The 27122-nt window shown below is 38.1% G+C and overlaps 1 protein-coding gene across 2 annotated transcripts in view; it reads right to left on the bottom strand.

The window, feature by feature from the left end:
• Positions 1 to 27122, bottom strand: part of slc23a2 (solute carrier family 23 member 2) — a 53087-nt gene that overhangs the window by 17190 nt on the left and 8775 nt on the right. The window contains exons 2-6 of one of the 2 annotated variants that reach the window (XM_084086866.1): positions 14723 to 14782; positions 11737 to 11969; positions 7378 to 7473; positions 6502 to 6618; positions 5591 to 5748 (exon numbers count right to left, since the gene is read on the bottom strand). In XM_084086866.1, coding sequence (XP_083942992.1) covers positions 5591 to 5748; positions 6502 to 6618; positions 7378 to 7473; positions 11737 to 11969; positions 14723 to 14735 — 617 coding nt within the window. In that variant the 5' untranslated portion in view covers positions 14736 to 14782. The remainder of the gene's footprint in view (positions 1 to 5590; positions 5749 to 6501; positions 6619 to 7377; positions 7474 to 11736; positions 11970 to 14722; positions 14783 to 27122) is intronic. The other variant, XM_084086867.1, reaches the window with a different exon arrangement.

Genomic DNA, 27122 nt, shown 5'->3' with positions numbered 1-27122 from the left:
CATTGTACGAAAGAACAATATAGTAAAAAGAGGAATAAAAAGAGACTCTACTGTTTTTTTTCTTTGCATATATTATGGAAATGCATATTGAACTGTCAAAAGACTAAAAAACATTAGATTTTTTAGCCACATGAGCCATCTCTACTGTATTTAAGAGTAGGATTATATCATGAGATAACATGTCATGATACATGCCCAGACATACACAGAAAAAAACAAATTACAGCATTAAAGACTTAGTTCAACTTTGTCAGGTCATGGCGTTTGTGCCATTGTTCTGACTTGCCTACCCAACCCACAATAACAAGACATCCTGTACTGCGCAACATACTAATAACGTGCTTATGTTGTAAACAGGCAGTTTTACGATGACAATTCTGATGACAGGCCAGTGTCAAAGCTTCTCCACTGATTGTCTTGACTGTGGTCAGATTGCTCTATAGTAGGGATTACACTGGTAAATAAACTTGTGACAACACCGTTATTGTGGGCATCAGTGGGTATCAATAGGTATTGAAATTGGTATCGAGATATGGAAATCACTTTTGAATGTGCGCTCGCTTATCACTTTCGCAATCAGGAGCTGTGATAGCCAGGCTTTATGCCACACAATTCTTATACATTAATCTTTGCATTAGGGCTGGGCGATATATCGCATGACATTGTTAGGCGCATCTCGTCAGTAAAGCCGGTTCCTTGATTAGTAGTAAATCGCCATCACCTGCTTTCAGATGGAGCGGCATTTACTACACAGAGCCGTAGTTCACTGACAAGCTGAGCCATGTCACATTAATTATCGCAGGCTGCGATTTACTACTAATCAAGGAACCGGCTTTACTGACGAGATGCGCCTAACAATGTCATGCGATATATCGCCCAGCCCTACTTTGCATTGATCAATAAGTAAAAGGACATTACTATTGGTTTGGTTTAAGATCTTTATTTGTCATTGTGCACAGTCAGTGCACAGGCTTAGCTATTTGGCTTAAGGTTAAAACATTAAAGGGGTGGTTGATTATGATTTCACTTTTCTAACTTTAGTTAGTGTGTAATGTTTCTGTTTGAGCATAAGCAACATCTGCAAAGTTACAATACTCAAAGTTCAAAGCAAAGGAAGATATTTGCTTTTAAAGAAAAGGACTACAACAAACGGCTGGTTGGGACTACACGACATTCCTCCAGGGTTAGTGACATCACTAACCCTAGAATTTACATAAACCCCGCCCCCGGGAACACGCAGTCCATGTTGAGAAGAGGAAAAGTTGTTGTATAAGAGTACATTTGTGAGTCAGCTCAAACTTTAGCATCCATCTTTTCACATGCAATAGAAAGTCACTCTGTGTGCATCTCACAACAGTTCCTATATGAGCGATTTATAGATTTATCATGACAGAATATCTTAAATTGAAGATAGTTAACTCCACATCAGCAACATAAATTCATCAACTAACCATTCAGAGACGTCCTGTTGCATTCTACATGTTGTCACTTCTTCTTGAGTCTCTCCATCTTTGTCTGACTCCGTTTTAACATTAAAGACAGAACAGTTTCTGTCATTTTAGTGTGTCTGCGTGAGGTAATAGCAGCTGCTAACACACACACACACACACACACACACACACACACACACACACACACACACACACACACACACACACACACACACACACACACACACACACACACACACACACACACACACACACACACACACACACACGAGCTTTTGAAACCCCGCCCTCTGCAGCAGCTCATTTGCATTTAAAGGGCCAGACACAAAATGGTGCGTTTTTGCACACCCTCAAAAAGTGACAACTTTAACTTGCTATATAAAAATATCTGTGGAGTATTTTGCGCTAAAACTTCACACACACACTCTGGGGACATCATAGATATATTTTACATCTTGTGAAAATGGCATTATACCACCCCTTTAAAACCAGTTAACCCTCTGAGGTCGACAAACGCGCCGACGCGTTTTGCCGGATTTTCTCCACATTGTAGCACTATAAACTTAAATTACTCCATCATTTATGGTCATACAGAAAAAAGAAATATAAAAAAAGAATCTGTGATATTTCTCCTTTTGTATGTGTCCACTTACAATCAAATCAAAACATTGTGCTTTTGTAAAATAAAGAAAATAAACAGGGTGTGCGTTCTGCCTCTCCGTCGCGGTGAACTTTTTTTTCTTGAGCACGTCTATAAACTGAAACAAAACTCAGCGAATACTTGTCACACATTTATGAGCCATATACCTTTATAAACATTTAAGTGTGTACTTTTAAATGATCGGATTCAAAACGAAAACAAATATTCTCTGTTTAAGTAATTTGTATAAAACCAACAAGATGTCCAGCTTCTCAAACGCTTGCTCATTACAGTTAATTTGGCCACGCCTACTCGCGCAAAAGATATTCACATGCAAATCTCCACATGGAACGCGAACGCGCTCGTTACCTCAACAACAAAACACTTCACTTCACTTTTCGTCGAGTTTGAAAGACGTGCCTGAGCTTACATTGGATTTAGGCTACCTCAGAAGAAGAAGAACGCGATTTGAAGACAAGAAAGATAAGGTAAGAAATTCTTACATAGCCTAGTTTGTTATTGTTGCATAAATGTCACGTTGCAGCTGAACTGTTGCTAGATATATGGGGAATATTATAATATTTAGACCCGTGTTTACTGTGTTTGTGGATATCTGCTCAAACATAGATATGTTTATGGTAACCATAATGTTTTATATTTGAGAGTGATCGCGTTTGAATGTATCATATTTTGCAAGCGATCGCGTTTGAATGTATCATATTTTGCAAGCGATCGCGTTTGAATGTATCATATTTTGCAAGCGATCGCGTTTGAATGTATCATATGTGTTTACTGTGTTTGTGGATATCTGCTCAAACATAGATATGTTTATGGTAACCATAATGTTTTATATTTGAGAGTGATCGCGTTTGAATGTATCATATTTTGCAAGCGATCGCGTTTGAATGTATCATATTTTGGATGAAAGCAAAACGCACCAAACGGCTTCATGTTTTTATTATTATCTCATTTCATATCATCATAACGGATGGAAACATTTGAAGTAACATGATAATCAATATATTTTTCTCTAGCTTCTTTTGGAAGATTTATAGGCTGCTATAGGTTATTTATTGTTATTATTATTTTATCCGCACTGCGCATATACCTTATGCCTACAAGGCACAACAAACCTGGTGTTCATTATATTATATATCGTTGGAAACGTGTGTGTGTGTGTGTATTCTGTGAATTTTAAAAAGGAATTTTAAAAAGCAATTTTAACCAGAAAAATCTAATATTTATTTCCAAAATCGTGCAGGCCTTTCTCTTGATATCAGTATGTTCACTTTTTTTTTTTTCAGGTCCCAGATGCCACTGAGGACTTCAACATTCACATGAGTCTCAGTACGTGAACATGGTAAAGTGAAAATCTTGGAAATGAAAGGTATGTACAATGTTTTTAGGAATGGCACAAAGGTCTCTGTCTTTGAAGTGCTTTTTTGGCATTTGTTGTGTATCTTTGGATTATGTTGTGTTGTAAATAAATCCAAACAATTTAAAAGCCATTATTTTTTAAATCTCCTCATTTACAGTATTGTGCAAGGTTGCTCAGAATGATAGGGGCCTGATAGCTCCTAATAGGGCCGTTAGGGGAGGTTCTTTGTCTTTCTCAGGTGAGAAAAGCTTACATATTAATGAGCTCTCGCATAAGGCTTTTTCACACAAAACACGTCGTAAAATTTTTAAATCAATATATTGTCTTATCTGAATGAGCAGTCAGGGTGATTTTCACATAGTTTTGCAGCAAATATTCTAGGCTACGTCATACAATTTTCAAAAGTCTTGTGAAGAAATAATCAGTATGGGTTTCATGGCCTTATTTCAGTGAGAATTTTTTTTTGTATTTTCAAAAACCACGCATAAATGTCATTATCTCAAAACTACAAACTTTTACATACATGCTGCTGATATATTATTGTAGCAGAGTTTGTGCTGAATACAGTGTAATTAGACTTTAGCCATGAAAATGTCACAAGTAACAGAAATAACCAGAAATGTCAGAGCATGTCAGAACACCTCCAGGGCCCAGAAAACAGCTCAGACCTCAGAGGGTTAAAATTCCTCTTTGGCTAAAATGTGATTTTTTAAAACATAGCTAAAATTGTGAAAGTTCATTTTGTAATTAAGATGACTTTAAAATGTTTAGTACCTGGTTTGTTGTGGGAATGGACCAGCCTAGTGACAGAGATTCAAACAGGAAGTTGATCTGTTTTTATGGGAATTCTAAAGGAAGTGAGAATGTACCAACTTAGGAAAACATAGGAAAACATTCGGACATAGGAAAATGTGATGTCCTGATCAATGTGACTTTTGGTTAATGGAATTATTTTCGCATTAACTAAAATTTATTCATGGCTCTAAATTTAGTTAAATGTATTGCGTTCATTCCAGGGTTTGTGTTGTTACTGTTGTGAGAATTTGTATGGTTTTGTTTCCCCTTTTTTGTTTTCATGGTGCTGGCCACCTCCTATAAATTCAGTCTTATCTAGAAAGAGTCTTGTTACTTATTTATTTTCTGGAAAAGTGGTGCGGATTTTGGTCCTCTGTCAGTTTGAGAGGCTCAGGCACAATTATGTCCTTTTTGAATACTGGCTTTTTCCTGTGATGTAACCCAAATGGAATTAATTTTTTTATATATTTTTAACCATTACAATGTTTGCCTTTTTCCTCTCTAATGAGGCTTGATCACTTTTTTTCTTGCGCAAGCAAGATTCACTAAAGACTGTCACAATTGAAGACCACTTTGCTCCCTGTTTTGTGGCGATGGACTAATTTTGTTGTTGTTGTGACTTGCTAAGGCTCATGGCAGATCCATCACTGGAGCACTTACTGTACAAGGAGTGGCATTACTGACAGCACATTTTACAAGAAAAAATATTAGTCGATGATGCTCAGGATCTGTTGTGCACCAAAACCTCAAAATCATCTTTCCATACTCGTGTCATGTGATGAGTGAAATCTGACTAAATGGTTTTTATTTCTATAAAAAAGCTAAATGACAGAGTGGGTGGGTAGGTTATGAAATCAGTGTATGGCCGAACACCGTGGAACACCAGTAACACCTACTACCATAGCTAGCCTATTCTACAGTAGATGTTATCATCTTCTCTACCAAATTAAACAAAGATAGAGTGAAGCAGATGCAGTACTTGCTGAGCTAAAGTATGCTGTAAACTAAGCCTGAATCTAACATCCTGAAAATAATCAATAAAACCACCCACATATGAAACAAAATACTGTTTGTACTACAAACATGAACACAATTTACTGAAACCTTCAATCACATATACATATATAATATATTTATATAAAATTACATGTTAACTGTTGTGCTTGTTAGTTGAGTTGGGTAAACTCCAATGACAGTGGAGCAGTGCATGGGATTCACCACACAGGCCAGATTGGCCAACCTTTGTTCCCCATTGTGACCCCATTGCTCAACGTGTCTGGGACATGTTCTAATAGCTAAACCTTGCTTTAACAAACTAACACTTACCGGCAGCCTAAGGTAGTCTGCAGCAGGGTGGTGATGCCCACGCAAAAGAAAATGGTGCCAATCAGCTGACTGGTTGCCCATTGGTCATGACCCACACACATGGCTTCAGCCAGCAGGAAGGGCACAGCGATAGTTCCACTGAAGCAGGTAAGGTAGTGCTGAGGAGAAATGATGTGGAAAGAAAAGAATATCTAGCTCTTTATCTCTGTAATGGAGAACATCAAGTCTTACAAAAGCCTAGGGTAACTGCAGTAAATGAAGGGTCACTGCTTTAAAGTTGCGTGTCACTGCTCTAAAGTCTAGGTTTCACTGATGAAAGTCGAGTCACTTCTTCAAAAGTCATGGGTTATTGCTGTGAAGTTGTGGGTCACTGCTGTGTAGTTAGTTTCACTGCTGTAAAGTTGAAGGTCACCGCCGATAAGTCAAGGGTCACTGCTGTGAAGTTAGGGTCACTGCTGTAAAATCAAGGCTCACTGCTTCAAAGTCTAGTTTCACTGCTGTAAGGTAAAGGGTCCCTGCTGTAAAGTCAAGGGTCAACACTGTAAAGTCTAGATGTCCCTGCTGTAAAGTTGAGGGTCACTTCTTCAAATTCAAGGGTCACTGCTAAAGTCTAGGGTCACAGTTTCAAAATCTAGTTTCACTGCTGTAAAGTTAAGGGTCACTGCTAAAAAGTCAAGGGTCACTGCTGTAAAGTTGTGGGTCACTGCTGTAAAGTCTAGTTTCACTGCTGTAAAGTCAAGAGTCACCGCTTCAAAGTCTAGTTTCACTGCTGAAAGTTAAGGTTCACTGCTAAAAGTCTAAAAACTTTTAAAATCCAAACTTTACAGTCACTGCTATAGTTGAGTCATAGCTGGTAAATGGACATCTTAAATGTCTGGGGCTCATCACTGTGGTTGTGCATGCGTTTGTACCTGTAAACCCAGGAACACACACAGATACCAAGGTGGTGTGTCCTCTATGGTGTATATCATGTCCATTCTCTTGGCATCTGTGCTGTCTGCACTGTCCACAGTCTCTGACATGGAGCACTGATGGGGAGAAGAAACACAAGACACATGTTAGGCTATGAGACGTCCCTATGGTAACCTATCCCTATTACAGAGAAGCTGAGTGAGAGCTGTACACTATAAACGGCATCAGAGCGCACACACACTCAACTACACACACACCAAAACTGCTGGCAATTCAAACGGCATCAGAGGGAGATCAGTAACACTATATGAAATTATCCTGAAATGAAACAACTGCTTAATAAACTCAGTCCTAATCTTCCAAATTGAAAGAGGACATTAATATTCTGTTACATGTTAAAATAAGCTGTAATGGAAAAATATGTACTATTACTGAAAACTAGTTTTAACAATTTAACTAATTAAACCACAAAGCAATGATACAGCCATAATATTATCTTTTAACATTTTTTTAAAGCAGTAAGATTAGTCTTCAGCTGTCCCTTGTTTTAAAGACAATCTGGATTACCAGTCAAATAATTCTCATTTCTGACAGATATTACTGGCAACACAGAACCAGAGAAAAGGTCAAAAACCCAATGTGTTGCATCAACATTGCTGTACTGAAGGCAAACACTGAGGAAATTCCACTGCAATGTAGTGACCTCCCAAATCCCTGATCCCTCTGTGGGGGAAAAGTGCCGAGTCATAATGACTGAGCTATTACCGAACAGGGCTTAATACAGAGTGGATAAGCAAGACTGGTACGAGTAGTCCCTTGATTTAAAGGTGAAGTGTGTCATTTCTACACCAATAGCATCACCAAAAAAAACTCACCTTGTCCTCAGTCTGGCTGTCTTTCGCGTAAATGGCCATGAGCTGTGTGTCCTCTGCGTCTTGATCTCCAGGGGTTTGCACGGCACCGTTAACCACCTGTCAAATACAGAGACATTTGCAAAGATCACATATTTACCAAGCAACAAAGCAAGGAAAATGGTTGACGCTACTAGCAAACTTTTCTATTGTTATCACAAAAGATAAAAATGGATGTGGACGTGTCTGTAAGAAATCAGACAATATGTAGTTTAGCTTGGAACACGAAGGGTTACGATTCCAGAAGCTTTGCTTTGGTTCTCTTAGCCAAATTCGAATACCAGGGTTTCAGTGTCAAGCATATTAGTTTTACCTTACGACCTCATGACATTACACTCCGACACTGAAGAGACTTATCGGCCCACTGAAAGGGTCAGTTCACCCAAAAAAAAAAATTCTGTCAGTAATTACTCACCCTCATGTTGTTCCAACCCCGTAAGACTTTCGTTCATCTTAGGAACACAAATTAAGTAGCCTGGCAAGCCAGATCTACATCAAGATGTTAGGTCTGGCAACTCACCATTGGCACGGCTCAATCTGAGGGGCGGGATAAACGGTTGCCTTTCAAATTCCCTCTGCACGCAATAGGATAGCGCTACAACCAACCAGAGCGTTTTCCCACCAGCGGAGCTAGTAGATTAAACTTTTGCCGTATCTGGTCAGCAAAACTACGAACACATCTTTTTTAAGAATGACTTAAGTGCCGTTCTTTGTTCTTTTCTCAAAGAAAAGCTTAACTCCAAGTCCTCCAGAGTCACGGCCAAAGCCGATTCGAAAGACCGCTGTTCGCCAGCAGCAGCAGCAGCCATTCTTTATTTTCAAGTAGCAGGGAACAGTCACAGCTCTGTCATCATTATGTTAAGCCCGCCCACCGACTCTATACACAATTTGATTGGCCTGACTAGAGTTTGTTTTTTCCAGCTTGAAAGTCAACGGAGAGTTGCTAGACTACACTGGCTGCAAAATAAATTTTGCTGCTGCTAGGGTTCGTCTAGATTTCTAGGCTACAAATTAAGATATTTTTGATGAAATCTGAGAGCTGGCTCACTCCTTCATAGGCTGCTAGGTAATTGATATCTGCCAGCCCAGAAAAGTTAGTAAAGACATCGCTAAAATAGTCCAAGTGACTACAGTGACCTTAAGTTTATCAAGCGACGAGAATACTTTTTGTGCGCAAAAAAAAAAAGACTTTATTCAACTATTCATTTTCTTCTCTGTGGGCGTCTGAGTGAGTTCACGTAGTGTAACAGCGCAGCGCTTCTGGGTTGTACTTCAGAACGTAGGCTCACTATTGGTCAGCATCACACACGACCAGCGTCGGCCAATAGTGACCCTACGTTCTGACGTACAACCCAGAAGCGATGCGCTGTTACACTACGTCAACAGCTTAGGAGAATGACATGGAAGAGAAGAGATGGTTGAAAAAAGTCGTTTTTTTTTTTTTGCGCACAAAAAGTATTCTCGTCACTTGATAAACTTAAGGTTGAGCCACTGTAGTCACTTGGACTATTTTAACGATGTCTTTACTAACTTTTCTGGGATGGCAGATATCAATTACCTAGAAGCCTATGGAGGAGTGAGCCAGCTCTCAGATTTCATCAAAAATATCTTAATTTGTATTCCGAGGATAAACGAAAGCCTTACGGGGTTGGAACAACATGAGGGTGAGTAATTTTTGGGTAAACTAACCCTTTAAGTCCACAAGGGCAATTTCACACACACATTTCAGAGAAAGGGTTATGCAGATAAGTGATCACACTCATGTAGGGAAAGTAGAGTTCACCAAAACAATGATGGTTTAGCTGTACAAGGTTTTTTGGTGGTTCTTCATGACATCATACTAGACAGATGATTCATGATTGCACAAACAACCTTTTGTCTTTCAAACAATAATTACATACAGAAATATCTTCGAAAAAAAGACTAGAGTATTAGAAAAGAACACGAGTCCCTAATAATTAATCAACAATTGAGAACGATATAACAATAACAAAATAAAAACAAAAGAATGATATAATCTGCATAAATGTTATAAGAGAGTGTTTGCTATGTAATTGTCTTTAGGGACGTGGTGGGCATGACTAAGGGAAACTTGAGTCTTGACATGAATGTCTTCGTAATGAGTGAACAGATAAAGTTACAGAGCACAGACCATAGTGTACCGACTGATAAAGGGACACATCTGTAGAAGGACGATATATATATACATAAAAAAAACTCTAATAGATAACCTCTTATAGAAGCGCACACACAAGAAAGTAAACATTGGCTTCTTGACAGGTTTATTAAATGGTTCACGCAAAAATGACATTTCTGTCATTAATAATTCACCCTTATGTAGTTCCAAACCCGTAAGACATTCGTTCATCTTCGGAACACAAATTAAGAATTTACCACTTTCTAGGACCTTGATGTTATGAAGCGACGAGAATACTTTTTGTGCGGGTTTGGAATGACATGAGGGTGAGTAATTAATGAAATAAATTACATTTTTGGGTGAACTAACCCTTCAATGTTTAAATATGCATGTTTAACAGCAAAAACACTATCAAAAAGCAGCAGCTGGTTATTTCAAGTTGTTCAGGTTTTTTTGCTTGTTAATGGACCTTTCCTGCAGTGATAAGATAACACACACATGAGGTTTGGTACAAATTGTTACAAACAGCAACTGTATAATTCAATCGATAACACTTTAAAATAAGGTTTTATTAACATTAGTTAACTACATTAACATGAACTAAGAATAAACTGCACTTCTACAGCATTTATTAATATTTGTTAATGTTAATTTCAGTTAACAAAGATTAACAAATACAATAACAAATTTATTTCTCATGGTTAGTTCATGTTAGTTAATACATTAAAGGTACAATATGCAAGATTTTCTGCCGCTAGAGGGCGCTACATTCCAAACAACAACAACGGCGTAGCTTGATGACGATGTGAAGGAACATGGAATGATGGGAACTGACGTTTTCAACTCCACCGTGGATGTAAATCAGTCAGACGGGAATCAAAAAATCATGTTCATGGATGATTTTTATAAATGTTAAAAATCTATTTTTATAAATGTTGCGTTTAATGACATGCTTTTATTTCATTAAAATGAATTAACCGCAAGAAAAGTAAGGTTTAATACTAAATTGGTCATCATAGATGTTACTGTATTTGTCGAATACATTGTTGTGTGATAACGCTGCGCAGTTTTACGTGTTCTAAACAATTGTTGTAAAAGTACATTCGAACATACCCACATCATTTGCCAAAATACTGATTAATCTTTATGTATAGCACATGCTATATGTAACGAAGTTCAGATGTTATGGGAAGGAGGAGGCGGGAACCGGCGAACATTCATGACACATTTTAATGATAAAAATAAAACAAATACAAAACGAAAGTAAAAGACCCTCACGGATGACTGCTGTCACAATAAAACAAAACACAACACAAGTTCAGGCCTGTCCTCTCTCGCTCTTCACTGTCGTCGCTCTCCCTTAATGCTTCCGCTCCTCCGTGAGAGATACGAGACCGGTGCGTCACGCAGGTGTCGCTCATCAGTAATCACGCCACAGGCCTCGTGCCGCTCTCTCACGGCCCTCGACCTCGTCCTGCTCGCCACGCTATATTTATTTACATGGCCATAAACACCAGACGTGATAAACAATGTCAATAAACTAAACACAAACGACTGGCGACTCCCAGCTCACACGCCCCGTTTCCTTGGTTAAAATCGCAATTTTCTCACGATTTAAAAATAGTTGGAAACATTTGGGATATTGTAAGTAATCAACTTAACAAAATATATAACACTGGCCTTGTGATTTTGGGATATTTTAATGCAAAAATCTTACATATTGTACCTTTAAGTTGCTTTTTTCAGGATTCTTTGATGAATGGATAATTCAAAAGAACAGCATTTATTTGAAACAAATCTAAAAAATAAAAGTATTAACTGCCCCTAAAAATCTAACTGAACCCAAGCATTTGAATGGTTAGTGTATTTATAACACCACTACATTTATGACTTGTGTGTCTTTTGTATCTTCAAAAGAAATTATATGCATGCCATAATGGTAAATCTGTTGTTTGTCATTCCTGGAAGTTTATTGACACTTGAAATAGAAAAAATTCTGGAAAGCCAGATTTTAAACGGCACTTCCTTAAAGTAGGAACTTGCATACCACACTGACCTGCTTAAAAAGTACACGTGACCATGCACACAAGCGGTTGACACACACCCTGTCCTGTCACTGTAATGATAGGCTTGAAGCTATTGTTTTTTAGCCCTATGATTAGCAATTCCACAACACACAAACTCACAGGGATGGGATAGAAGTGTGCACTGTGTTTGTTCTCCTCTTCATATTTGCCAGGCTCTGCGGTGGACTCCATGGATTTGGAGGTAGTGTTTTTACCAACACCCATTCCTCCCCTTTGCTCCTCTTCCTCTGGCTCTGTTCCTCTCCTCCACTCCCTCTCACGCTCGGGTAGAAACACTGCTGCTCTGCCTGTCAGCATACACTCATGCTCCACTGATTGGCCAGCCAGATCATCTGAGGTGAAACAACAGAGCAATGCTATTAATGAATGTATTATGAAATTGCCGCATTCATCTAATGACTTCCTGCAACCATTCAACAAAATGAAACAATCCATATAGTCATAAACCAATCTAATTCACTGAAAATCATCCCTTTTAAATCTTGTGTTTTTCAAATAAAAATGGAACACTTCGCAAAGTCAAAGGCAGAATGAACTGGACAAATAACTTAAGCAATGCAATCTGAGAACATATAACATATGAATAATTGTTTATTCACTCAAATTAACATACTCGCATACTCACACTTACATTACTGTGGTTTTGGACTCAAACAACCATTTATTCAACAATAATGTGTGATCAAACATATACAGTAACAAACACAAGGAAAAGACGATTTGGAAAAACTGTTGAGGTAAAGAATGATAGAAAAGAAGAAAAGACTACAGAAGATTGGGGAGTGGGATTACGAAGATAAGATGGAAAACAGAAGCGAATGAAAGAAAGCGTGTGACTGGAAAAAGGCCAGAGCGCTTTATCAGCGGATGTTGTTGATTTTGTTAACAGTCAAGTTCTGTTTACTGTTCTTGTGGCCTTGGGCCGGCACCCTTTCCTATTAATGACAGTGATTAGACATGTCAGCTCACCACCAACGGCTGTACCCTTCCCCCCACAGCCCATGATCCCTCATCAGCCTTGAACTCCAGGACGATCACATCTGCTTGGTATCTAGAAGCCATCTGGGTTCACAAAACCCCCTTCAGCGCTACACATGCAGTACCAGATTCTTACACGTATCCAAACTAGGAACGGTCATGACAAACGACAAGATATTTCGTCAACCGCTTGGCTTCTAGTCCTTCTTGTGTAGCCACAACCACTATGACATCTCACTGGTCTAAAATCCAGCTTCACATAACTGAACATTAAACATGATACTTACTAAATTATGTACTTAATATTTTATTAATAATATACATTTTATAAATATGTATTAGATATAGATTTATATTTATTTTAAATTTAATAGATATTATTAATAATAATGATACATATTTTGTCAATCACTTGGTTTCCATTTTTTGCTGGATTGGCCCCAGCTCCTCTTACTGTATATTAAACATGAAATATATAATATTAAACATGAAACATATAATACATATTATATATGTACTTAATATATTATTGTGATTATGAAATATATATTTACTACATTTTATTATACTATATAATTAATATATCAACTATTATTCATGTATTTTTTAGGACTATTATATATATATATTGGGGCGGCAGTGGCTCGGTGGTTCATGTAGGTTGTCTACAAACCGAAAGGTTGGTGGTTCAATCCCCGGTTCCACTTGACCAAGTGTCGAGGTGTCCATGAGCAAGACACCTAACCCCAGCTGCTCCCGATGAGCTGGATGGCGCCTTGCATGGCTGACACCGCCGTCGGTGTATGAATGAGTGAGTGAATGGGTGAATGTGAGGCAATGTAAAGCGCTTTGGTGGCCATAGGTCTGTGAAAGCGCTATATAAATGCAGTCCATTTACCATTTATATATATTTATTTTATTTATTAATACACCAGATTCTTACATGTATCCAAACTAGGAACTATATATATATATATATATATTACACACACACACACACACACACACACACACATATACACATACATACATATAGAGCTGCATGATTATGGACAAATTGAGAATCATGATTTTCCCCCAATTCTGAATAAACAATTAAAATAATATGTTACAAAATGTTAACTGCTGCAGACAAATTAATAATGTCTGAATGAATTATAAAAAAAAAAAATGAGTGAATGATTCAATGACTCTTGACTCTTGAATGACTATGATATCTTTCCATTACTGGATGAATCAGTGTTTGAACGAATCTCTTGAATGAATGATTCAAATGACAAATACTTTTTTTAACAGTCACTTGTCGCCAAGTGTAATCAAATTACTTTCAAATGGTGATATTTTGATCTCTACCGTAGACATCAGTGTTTATATCGATCTATAAACTTTTATCCAAGTACTTCTGTGATAATCTGAATGATTCTAACATAAACGATATGTGGTTTGAAGAGCCTGTCTGAGAAGTGGTTTCATAACGATACATGACAACTGCTCTCTGTGGGTCTGTGGCGGGGAGAACGCAGATTTGAATGTTCGCTGTGATAGTACTTATATAGTACTTTTATAGTACTAATAATATTAGTACTATAAAAGTACTATATAAGTACTATCACATATAAAAAATCGTCGTAAAAATATTGAGTGGGGGTTTGAATCGGGATCACAATCTTTTAACGATAAATTGTGCACATACTTTTTTTTTGTAGATAATTTCCTCATTCTTTTGACTAACATAACCAGTCAGACATGTTTTAAAGGCTTGGCAAAATTAATGCTGGGTTGTCAGGTTGCCTTCATTAAAACCAAAATTACACTAAATGTGTTTCTCGCAATGTAAATCAAAACAATGGCATGGATAATGTCCAATATATGAAAAAGATACCCTCAGAACAATCTTTCATTTACAATATGCTCAAATGTGATTTTTAGATATTGCATTAAATAGTTGCTGTCTTATTAAAACAAAATCTTATTTACAGTATACTAAGCGAACTGATACTAAGAAAGTTGATACTAGATATCTGTGACAGTCCATTGATTTTTATTTGGAAAGCAGGTGTCCGAGTGCAAATCCAAGTGCAACTGGGGACAGTAAAGAAATAAGTACCTAGTTCACACATCACTCCCACCAATCTGGTCGGCCGGAAGCATCTGTGTAGGAGTTAAACTGGGAGAAGGGAAGGATAGAGGGAAGATGGAAAAGAGGAAGATAGAAGAAAAAAGAGGTAGGGACATGGAAAAGGAACGAGGGTTGACAAAAAGAAAGATAGAGGAGACAGGTGTTAATCAGCAGCCAAAATGCAAATCACAAGCCATTTTTCTATCATTCTATTTCAAATCATCATTCAATCTAAGCGGTTTAATAAACATTGATATTCTGAATGTGCTAGCATATAAGCAAATCTGTGCCTTATACTTCACAAAGCTTAAACAAATGTGTTAAACTACCAAGTTCCAACAAAATCTTTGGCATGCAGTTGATTGCCACAGACAATAATTTGGACTCTTCCCTTAGTTTGTACAAACAAACAGTGTTCACAGTAACGCAACTTTCCTTTCCTTTAACTTTCAAACCAAGCAGCTTTTTGTCGGTCAACGCGGTGCCAAACCCACTACAAAATGTGCTTGGGGAATTTTTTCGCCTTCACGAGACATTCCCAGTTTCCTACTGAAATGACACAAAAATTTGCTGAGTAACCGTATATGTGACCACCCTTTAAGATCCTATACCAAATGGTCCCCTTTGTTCTGTTCCTCCTTGTGTGAATTTACTCTTTGCTGACTGGACTGCTGGGTAAAAAGTATGCTCTCTGCAAAACAGCATTCAGTAGCTGTAAAGTGGAAGCTTGAAACAGAAAATGACTAATTAAACGATAAACCTAAATAGAATATTTTCTGAATGTTGGTGGCACAAAGTGATTTGGCAGGCAAAAGTTTTTGATAGACTCATGTGATTAAATTAATAGATCTGGACAATAAAATGAGTGTTACATTACCAATAAATTAACAAACAAAGAATCAGATTCCCGTAATGAGCATGTACGAGTTCAGAACGCACTGATGTAAGATGTTTGTTTTGGGCCAATCATAAAGCTCTCTCTGGCCATTTACTGCAAGCTCCACTGCTTTTAATTGTTTTTCTATGTAAAACTGGCCTAGATGGATGTCTGACCATTGAGTCGCGTCTTGAGTTCGAGACCCTTTTCTATTCTTTGCTCTGTAGTTACTATTGCAGTACTATGGTAAATATTATGACACATAGTGGAACTAACATGCTCCTCATATAGGCAGATAAAGAAAATGGCTCAAGCCCAAAGTATACTTTGGTTTTAACGGGTACACAAGGGTCCACATACAGTGCGCGTGATGCCAAATTTCGTCACCCGAAATGCATGTACTGCACGCTTGCTGCCCGATACAAAGTACAAAGTATGCGCAGATGTGCAATGAATTTGTTTTGCACTAATCAGTTGTTCCTCAATGTGGCAACACTGGCCCAGGTCGTTTCACAATAGAAAATTAAACTAAAGAGATGGAACAACAACAACAAAATATCAGAGACCGCAACAACAACAGACGGCCACATCGACAATAGCTTGTGATAGGGAATTATAGCTGCAACTTTAGTAAAAAAAAAATACAAGACATTTTTATTGGTCATAACTTCGAGAGATAAATAGCGCAGACACTGGACAAAGATGAATCTTTATAGAGCGCATGTGTCGACCACCCGCTATACTTTGAAAGGCTATGAATTCGACTGCATATGCAAAAAAAATAAAGTATATTTGAGCTTCAGTGTTTAAATGTAATTTTCGATGAATGGCATCACAGAGTTTACCTGTATTTTGGTACTGATTTTTGAATGGCATCTTACCGGTAAAAAGACGCTGAACAGCACATTTGTGTATTTACCTGGAAAATCTGGCAATTTTACGGTAATTTATCAAAGTTAATGTGTGAAAGGGCTCATGTGTACAAGTACGTATGTGTGTGTCTGCCTGAAAGGCACGTAGACAAACAGAGTGAGCTGTCAGTTTATATCAACATTCAGCATTACTGCTGTTAGTCATGACCCATCAGGTATGTCCTAGAAATGTGATCATCAGCGGACGGTCCAAAACACAGCAGGACGGATTCATCCACAGATACAGCAGTCACACACGGTTTGAGAAGATTTAAGGCTCGTTCACATCAAGAACGATAACTATTGGCAACTATAACAATAACTATATAAGAGTACACACTAACTCACAATAATGCTCTTTTTTTGATTGGCTGTCAATGTTTTTATTGTTCATCAGCTGAAAAAAGTGATTTAAATGACATTGTTCCTCTGTGCCAGTATCACTGAAGTTGTGGTGTGGACTTCTTTTACATTAAGTTTTTAAAACTTAATCTTCTATTGCTACCAATTGACTAAAACTACCTTTTTGCCACACCTGCCAATGGCCGGTGACTTGTGAAAATTTACCGGCCATAAATATATATATTTTTTTACCAACCATGAAATTGATTATTCCTTATTGAAGTTGCAAAAGTTATCCGGTCAAGAGCAATGAGTGATTGTTCTTAGGCTTTTGTTGAAACACAGACAACTGCAGAAATATTACTGCTGCCACTTTATACTGTAATACTGGATCCAATATACTGTTAAACATTCAGTTAAGAGTAAGACATAATTGACTATGTTTACAAGGATACTTGTCAAATTGCCACGTCTTGGCATAATACTGTTTAAATATGTCTGTTCAAGTACAAGAAGAGGCGAAATAGAGTTCAATTGAGTTCAATCGTGTGCTGTCTGAGTCGCGGATTTATGGGCACATGCTTTGGATGTTTGCGCACAAAAAAACGAATAACAAATTCTAGTTCTAGTTATATTTAAACTGGCCATGCTTAAACTTTCGTAGTGACACAACACTGCCCCGTCAACTGTCCAAAAATGTAACCGCCCAACTGGGGATTAACACAGTTTCATATACTCGCCATCACAGATTTTAGATTTTATTTGGCACTTGGCGAGGGTTCATTTTAAGCCCTGTTGCTACCGTTATAGTTGTTGTTCTTGGTGTGAATGGGCCTTAAGTCCTAATTTTAAACAGAACCAGATCCATTTTATTATATGGCTGGCAGATAAACCACAAATCTAACATCACAAACAAGGTCGAAGCATCCACACAAATCTGGAGAGAGCCTGAGGTGGAAAAATTTGGAGCCATAAAAATATTTGGCTAACTGAGGTGAGGTATTTATAATATAATATCAATTTTGGACTTCAAAATAGAAACCTTAAACCTGGACAAAACCATCTCACTGGGAAACAATTATTCCTGGAGCAAGACTAATCCAATAAACTCATAACAGCTTCAAGATATCAGAGGAAGAGAATAAAGGAAGAACTTGGTGATTTAAAGTCGGCACTAGTTTCTACAGACTTTCTTTGTTGAATGAAAATAATAAAGTCCAGACATCTAATGTTTTGTAATAATCCTACAACAATGTCTGTTGCCACCCTGGTGACTAACGTTTGAAGCACATTTAAATTTGGTCAGCCTTAATGATCTTATTACCTCATAATTACAGCTTACTGATGTTTAACAGTTAAACCTAGACAACCAGCCTCTTCAGCAGCACATTTATAGACGAAACACACGCTGAGCTCATTTCTGCTGCAGCCTTAATGACGAAACGTATGTTAGTCAGACATTCAGTTGTGGAGGACATTGATAGAGATTGTCAGAATATGACAGTTCATTGCATACAGCATAATGTGACCACTGAAAGTTTCACTTTGTCTCATGGGAATTAATTAAGATGTGTCAAAGCCAATCCCAAAGCTAAACAAATTTATCCTAAAAAGGCATTTAGCTAAAGTTGTACCACTGTATATATGGGTTATCTATTATATAAAACATTTCAACTTGACATAAGATAGAAAATCTAAAATACATTCGGGTGAAACATTCTGAAATATTCCATGTAAACATGTTTCTGATATATCCAGTATGCTGTTAAACATTCAGTTAAGGCATAACTGACTATATTTACAAGCATTGTGTAAGTCTTGAGTGACCCGGTCGGCACCTAGTGAAGATGACTTGGCCACGTCTTGATTTTAAGTTATGTAAGACATACAACTTCTTTTTATACTGAGGTTTATTTCATACAGTTTATTATTTTTATTTTCATCCCATTTCTTCTGCCACTTGTTAGTGATGTATAAGTTAATTAATGGTCTGAAATCCAAAGGTGGTATTTGATAGTCAGATATTTCTAGGTCAAGCGCATCCCTGGCAGCCGTGTCCGCCCTCTCATTACCAGTCAGGCCAATGTGACTTGGAACCCAGCAAAAGATAATATTAAAGTTTATGGGGAGGTCAATCTTTATGGATTCGGATACGGATATGCAATTAAAAAGTTTAGACAAAATTCTTGACCCTTCTCAATATTTTCTAGAACCAGGAGTAATGCTCGAGGCTCAGCTGTGAAGATAGAGCCTTGGTCTGGAATTCAAATGCCATACTAGCCTTGATGTAAGATAGGACCTGTCTCTTAAATGTCTTCACCTCACATATTAGAAAGACGTTTGGAAGACAAGTCCTCTCTTACATCAAGGCTAGTATGTCAACTCACATGGAACCTCTACAGTTTGCATATCAGCCCAACAAGATTGTAAATGATGCCCTCATTTGCATGTTACAGAGGACCCATGTACACCTGGACACTCCTGATGCATCTGTGAGGTCCACATTCTTTGACTTCTCAATCACCTTCAATATGATCCAGCCTCGACTGCTGTGCGAGAAGATGAGGAGAATACAGTTGGATTCATCATTGGCCCTGTTGTGTATGTACTATCGATCCTGCAGACTACAGTGTGTGTGTCTGTAGAATGGTGTCTCCAATACTATCCTGAGTAATACGGGGGCGCCACAAGGAACGCCCACCATGGAGATGGTTGTGGTCACTCCAACTAGTGACCACAACCACAACCATCTCCACCTTAACCAAAGAGATGGTAGTGGATTTTAAGAGGGACAACAAAATCAATTGCGATCACCATCCGGGGCATCGAGGTGGAGATGGTATCCAGCCACAAATACCTTGGTGTGCAGCTCGACAACAAGCTGGACTGGAAGAGCCACGTGGAGATGGTGTACGAGAAGGGACAAAGCAGACTTTATTTCTTAAGGAGGCTGAGGTCATTCAACATCTGCCGTGCCCTATTGTGCATCGGCGGCCAGTTCTCTGTTCTTTGCTGTGGCGAGGGTGCCCACTCAGGAGATAGAAACAGAGTCAACAAACTTATTAAGAAGGCTACCTCTGTTGTAGGGACTGAATTTGAGCGAAGAATACTCTCTAAGTTGTGATTGATAATGAAAAATCCTTCACATCCACTCCATGCCCTGGGGTTGATTAACAACAGCACCTTTAATTACAGACTGACTGCACCAAAGTGCAAGTCTGAGCGCAGCAATACTTCCCTGTGGAAGCCCTAGTTCATGTGATAGAGTGGTTCCTATTTGAACACAGAAATTTTTATTAGAAAGGAAGTTGGAGATAAAAATGGATAGGTTGCCTCTCAAACCGATTTTATGTAGATCTTTGAGATTACCATATCTCCAGGTGCTATCATAGGCCTTCTATAGATAAAAAAAATACAGCTACAGCATGTTCTTTTTAAGCTGTCCCGAACAAATGATTCCAGTCTGATGAGATGATCTAAGGTGCCTCGTCTAAAACCACACTGATAATCATTGATCTTGTGCTCGGACTCCAGTGTCCACACCATACAACCATTTACCATTCTTCCATAGTTTTGCAGACACAACTGGTCAGAGCTATTGGCCGATAGATATTTGTATCACAGTGGTTTTTATTTTATTTTATTTGACATGGACATTACAATTACATTGGACGGACCATATGCATTTGCTTGGGTATTTTAGCACACATGCTAATTTTCAACACCTGTCTACGGGAGGCTTTTAGAAAGAAAAGAAAATACAATAACAATACTGATAGCAAAAGTAATAATAACAATACTAACAAAAAAGGATAAAGGAAATATACCATATGATTACAGATGCAAAAGCATCATAATCAGAAAATATCTCAGTAGTAGGTTATTCATGTGACTGCGAGCACTGTTGTAGAGGTCTGCATTCCCGCGGCCGCGACCCGACCAGATATTTTGCGCCGCGGGATTAAATTTCCGACTAAAAAACGGTAGCGGTCGGTAACTCTGGTGTAATTTGAATGGGAGCGGTCGGTCATTCAATATCACGTTCCCGACGCCGACGTTCTTTCAGAACAGCATATCTTCGCTTTACCTAATCTTAATCTTATCGACCACCCGGTATAGGCTACAGTCTGCCCTACGTATTGTTCGGTTAAGGCCTACATATTTTGCTTAATGACATGTCATATTTTCTTTCTTTCTCTGACACTTTTCCTGTGTTGACAGCAAAATGTTACGAATTTTGATAATACGAATAAAAATAATAGCCTACACTTCATTTTTTTTTCGCTGCGACATTTTTTCCCCTACTGTCTGCAGCAAAATGTTAAATTTTGTATATTGACAAGGCGAATAAAATAATAATAAAAAAATGTTTGTGCAGACATTTTTATTTTCTCTGTGAAAATGTACATGTGAAATTCTGGGAGATCTATATTAAGCGGGATGGTCGGGTCGGGAAGAAAATTATTCTAAGCAGACAGCGGGTGAACAAATAGTGTATATATAGCGGGAACGGGTGGGTGCGGGATATAACCCCAGCGGGAGCGGGCGGGAGCGGGACTTAAAAAACAGTCCCGCGCAGACCTCTACACTGTTGTTTTGTTTTTAGCCATTGTTTAAGTCCTCTGTTAAAAGCATTGCCATTGGCCTCTAGTTTTAAATTAGTAGGAAAAGCATTCCAGAGTTGTGGCCCCTTGCAGAGAAAGCAGACTGACCTGCGACAATCTTTTCCAGAACTTTTGAGACAACAGTAATTGGCTCCAACAGACAGCTTTCATAATCTCTTAATTAATGCAGCATGAATGTTGTGAATGTCCTTAGACATGGAGTTACTCATGTTTATAATCACATTTTTAACTTTATTACAAGATACCTCTTTAATACAGAAGGAGCCTATGTGAGCATTGTCAAGATCTTCAGGAGATGACTCGATACATTTAAAATTACTTGCTAATTCTTGTACGGACTTGATTAAAAAAAAAAACTATTAAAAACATTTGCAATAGCTATGCATTTGCAATTACTATGAATCAGATTATTACAAACTTTAAGACCATTTATTTTTAAGTGTTTTTGTCTACTTGAATTGGTTAGTCTATTCATATGTTGGGAATTCCTGTTGTTAAATTTGGATTTTCTGTTTTATTATGGTGAAGTAGACGTTTTTTTAGTTAACTTTCTCACAATCAGTGTCATGTTATGATCTGAAAGGCCAGTAATGAGATTATACGTTTTTGTTACTCTCTCTGGCCTGTTAGTAAAAATCAGATCTATAAGAGTGTCACTCTTTCCAGGGATTCGAGTGGGTCTATCAATCAACTTTTTGAATTTAAATTTCTCCATAGTTGATTTTAATTTTGATTTACCACTTTTAACCATCCAGTTAATATTAAAGTCCCCAATCATCATACATTCACAACGGTTTCTTTAGTTCATTGTAGGAAATTTACATTGTGACATGGAGGATTATAAAGCACAACTATGTCAAATTTCATGTTTGGAGAAAGAATTACATTCAATCCCAAGCACTCCATGTTCACGTTAAATTCAAGTTCTAAACGTTTAAAATGCTCCCTAATATAAATTAAAACACCCCCTCCCCTTCCTTTGACCCTATCTCTCCTATAGCAAGTGTATTCTGGTATGTTAATTAAGTCAGTAGGAACATTATGATTCAACCAAGTCTCAGATATGCACAAAAATTTCAAATTAGAATCAATAAGTAAATTCTGTTCGGAATCCAACAGTTTATAGCTGGTAAGCTACATGGATCAATATGAGGCACTGAACTCACCCCAGTGTCCATGCCAGTGGTCCCAGACTGATCAAACACTACTGCCGCTGTTGCTACTCCTGCTAGACACTCTGAGCCCGGAGTTTGTAACCTTAACCGCTGCTCGAGTCCATCCTGCTCTCCCAGAGCACCTGTGGATTTCCCAGCCACCCGGCTCCAACAGCAATGGCCGGACTGGCCCATCCACTCGACCATGCATCCCCTTGGGAACCACGTCAACAAGAACGCCCTCCGACCACCAGCCAACACCAAGAGGCAGCGCACACTCCGGCTCCACTGGAAGAAACGCCATCCAGCATCGGAGTCAGGGTGAGTAACGAGGATGTCATAGATTGTAACTGGCTGGAGTGTCACTGCAGGTGACGCTGACTGCATCTGAATGATTTCATGCGCTGTTGGGTTAGGCTCTGAATGGAAAAGTGGCCCAGGATTCAAATGAACATCTCCCGATAGTAGCAGCAGTATTAGCAGTATTTTGGCTGAAGACAAGCTATTCGTACGCCGACTGATTGTAATTTTGAACGCTAGCTTGAAGACCAGAGCTACAAAAAGATGTAGCTGTGTTTTTTCTGATAAAATGCCCAGTGGATCAACGATAATGCGATGAGCTTTTGCAGCCAGAGTCTTTGGTGGATTGCGTGCGAGTAAAACAGGCATCAATACTAAGACACCACAGGTGATGAAGTACATGCCGGCATTGCTTTGATCATATTTGCCTTTGCTTTTACAGCTCTGTTTCATGATACCATGCTGCAAATTGTTTAAAGGCCAGAGAATTACCTTAAGAATTAGGCAGAAAAGGTTTAAGACAGCGATCTTAAAAGATTTATAAAATTCCAGAACATGAGTGGAGCCTTCCAAACCACTCAGGACAGGTGCCGCTGCCATCTTTTCCTGTCATCAGAGAGAAGTCCCTGAACTGTTTGAGGGTATGCTTACATGACAACTACGTACTAAAAACAGAAAAGTTTTTCCTTTGCGTTTTTCACGTTCAGACGACAATGTTGTCAAAACGATCATCATTCGCACGAATCCCTGGTCCTTACCCAGTTTGGGAATGGGAATAACAACTGCTTCCTTCCAAGATGGTGGTATGTCTCCTGTTATCCATATGGTATTAAAGATTCCCAGAAGAATAAATAACACTGTGTGAAACTGTGTCAAAAACTAATAATGGATTCTGTCAGGTCCAACAGGAGATAATTTGAGAGCACAGGAAAGCTCCTCCAGAGTAAAAGGTTATTTATATGGTTCAGAGTTATTTGAATGAAAAGTATAGTTTAAATTCGTACTGTTAAATTCAGGTCGACAATTTTCTGGCATTGCTAGAACATTATTTATTGGCTTGTGGTTAAAAGGGTGTCCTGATGTTTAATATGCCATACTTGAGGACCTTCCCCTCTGTTTTTTATCTTTTATATTAGATATACATTGTTTTTTGTATTAAAAGTTTTTTTTGTTTTTTTTTTGGTGTTAGTTGTTAAGATTTGATATAAATCTTCTCCAGCTCTGTCTCTTTGTATCATTTATGACTCTACGTGCTTGTGCTTGACATATTTTAAATTTAAATTTCATTTGTTGGATGCTTGTTGAAGATCCTCCCTGCTTTTTTTCAATCTTTAATAGCCTTTTTACAATTGAACCTTGGATACGTCCAACAACTTAGCTTTGATGATGTCTTTGGTTCTATTTCTATTTAATTAAAGTATTTCTGTGAAACAGGGTCTGAAAAAGATAGCAGTTGGCTTTTTCAAGTTTCCATTTAGGGTTTGTATGTTGAAAGTCTGATTTAATGGAGGTAATGAGGATTCCACATAAATCATCCCATTTTGCCACGAGAAATCAAGTAAAAGTTCAGGCTCACATATTGTTATATCAACTGCAGAATTTGTTCCATGTCCCGGGTGCAAGTAGGTATTTGAGCCATCATTGAAAAGGTACAGATCATTGTTATTAATAAAATTTTCCTTTTTTTCCTTTTGCATTACAATAATTTCCACCCTATAATGTGACCATTAAGACCTCCTATAATTATGAAGGGGGTTGGTAGTTGGTCAGAAAGCTCATTTAGATCTTGAAGTGTCACTGGTACGTCAAGAGGTATATAGAACACAGAGTGATCGCCTTATGAAGGGTTAATCGTACTTCTTGTAGATTATTGTCTATTGTGATCTAATATCATGTCGAACTAATTTGATTGTGCCACCAGAAGGTTGTGTATGTTTGGACCATATGCATGAAAACTTACAAAATGTTTCAGAGACAGAGAACTGCGGACCGCGGTGGTAATGGATCAACTATCGGCGGTGGTGCGGTGGTTGTTTTGAAATAAAAACAAACAAAGAAACAACACACTAAAGCCTGTAAAGCATTGAAATAAATATCAGTAAATAGTGGTAACTTAAATAAAATAATAAAGTTGAATCTATTTAAAAAAAATTAAATAAAATACTTTCGTTTAATATTTCCACACAAAGATGCGTGATATAGCCTACCGCTCTGCGCTTTGAGAGGGATAGGGACATGATCAGGAAAGAGACCATCGATCTCTTTTCTGATATCTTCATGTTTTCTACTTGTTGTAAAAGGTATGAAGAGCCTATTTTATCTTCCACAAGGGCAAGGCATTTAGGCTATGTTTGATATTGCGCTGCCAGAGAAAGCCAAACTAAAATCACCCGTGCGTGTGAAACGCGCTTTACAAATAAACTTGACGCGCCTTACCATGTCTAATAACAAGCACAAACTGTGTTAAAAAGAATAAATGTAGACAAGTAAAAGTGTAGGCTATCTGTCCTACAGCGTTTTTTCTACTTTACCACAGTAAAGAATACGAAAATAATAGGCCTAATTAAAAGCGAACAAAGGAAGAAACGTTTATAATCCCCTTCGGAAATGGGTGAGACGCGAGTGACGATATGGGAAAAGAAACAAGAGATTCCATGCAGGGATGAGTCACGATTTTTGAATATTCGATTAGTTGATTTAATTATAGAATATCTAATAGATTGTGCAATTATTCTCCAAAACAAAATCTCCATGTTCTGGTGCTGATGCAGTGGTGACGTGTTCATGTAACCAGATGGTGACGCTGCCAGTAACGCACATAACAGCGGTCACAAAGTTTAAATATATGGGCTCACGCACAACTCTCTCATTTATCATGAATTCAAACTTTTCCATGGCTGCGATGTAACATTTAATTGCTAACTTATTATTTCTTTTGTAAACAAAGCTTTGTGCTTTACTCGTGTCATAATATTAATGTAAAACAGCATTCACATACAAAAAAAATTGTTTTGGCGAACCACCACCGGTGCTACTCAGCCACCACGGTGGTGCGGTTGTCAAGTTTACCGGCTAGCCCTAGAAGTTCTGCAAAATTTGCCTTAACATCACAACAGTTCCACTGAATATTACACTCCATTGTTAAACTTTGGCTTTCAGTTGTTTTTAGGTTTGTGTTTGACTAGAAGTTTGGGTGCTTTACGTTTTCTTTTTTGTTGAAGTTGAGGTTTTGCTGATTAATTTTGGGGTTTCTCTTGTTAACAGGTCAGATCTGTTTGGCACTCAGTCACTTGCTTGGTTGGTAAAACCACCGCAGCAAAGAGTTTCTCAAACTGAAAAATAGGAAGCTGTTCAACCTGTTTTCGAGCTTCTGCATAGTTCACTCTTTCAATTTTTTCGCATTTCACTTTCTGAATTTCTTTTTCTTTTATCCACGAGGGACAGTTATTTGATTAAGATGGATGGTCACCTGTGCAATTCCAGCATTTTGGTAATTTTGAACAGTTTCCCTCATGTCCTTCCTCTACACAGTTATGACAAATAGATTTGTTATTGCATCCAGCAGAACTATGACCAAACCTCTGACAGTTGAAGCATCTCAGAGATTGAATGAATATGCTGACAGTGACTAAATGTCCTAAACAGATCCATTCTGGTGGTTGGGGTTTGTTGAAAGTCAGGATACATGTGCCAGTCTTTATTATTTGATCTCCTTTTCTGATTGAAATCCTCAGTCTTCACACTTGTGACACCTTCTTGTGTTAATTCTGTGGTTATTTCAGATCCATCCATATCCTGAAGTTCTCTTGTTCAAATTATTCCTCTACTGCCGTTCAGATATGGGTGGGTGGTGGCGGCTTTCACTGGAACACCAGCCAGTGTATTTGCTCTCAACAAATTGTCAGGATGGACTTTTGAGCATTCTATCAAAATATGACCTGATCTCAACTTTTTTTACATCCTTAACCATTCCTGAGATTCCTTTTTGAATTGCAAATAGGTATTACTTTGTACCATGTCAGTTGAAAAAGATTCTGAGAGGATAAACCTCTGGCAATTTTCATTTTTTTAATCAGTACACATCCAACATTTATGTCATCATCCGTATTCTGTTCCAATATTCACCTTTTTGAGGTTTGTTTGCCGCCCAACCAGGGGATGCAGTGCCGCGGAACTCCA

Source organism: Abramis brama (genome assembly GCF_963993115.1).
Source record: "Abramis brama genome assembly, chromosome: 16".
In the NCBI taxonomy this organism is placed as follows: Eukaryota; Metazoa; Chordata; class Actinopteri; order Cypriniformes; family Leuciscidae; genus Abramis; species Abramis brama.
Note: the sequence above shows the minus strand (reverse complement) of the source record. Positions and strands in the feature narration are given on the sequence as shown.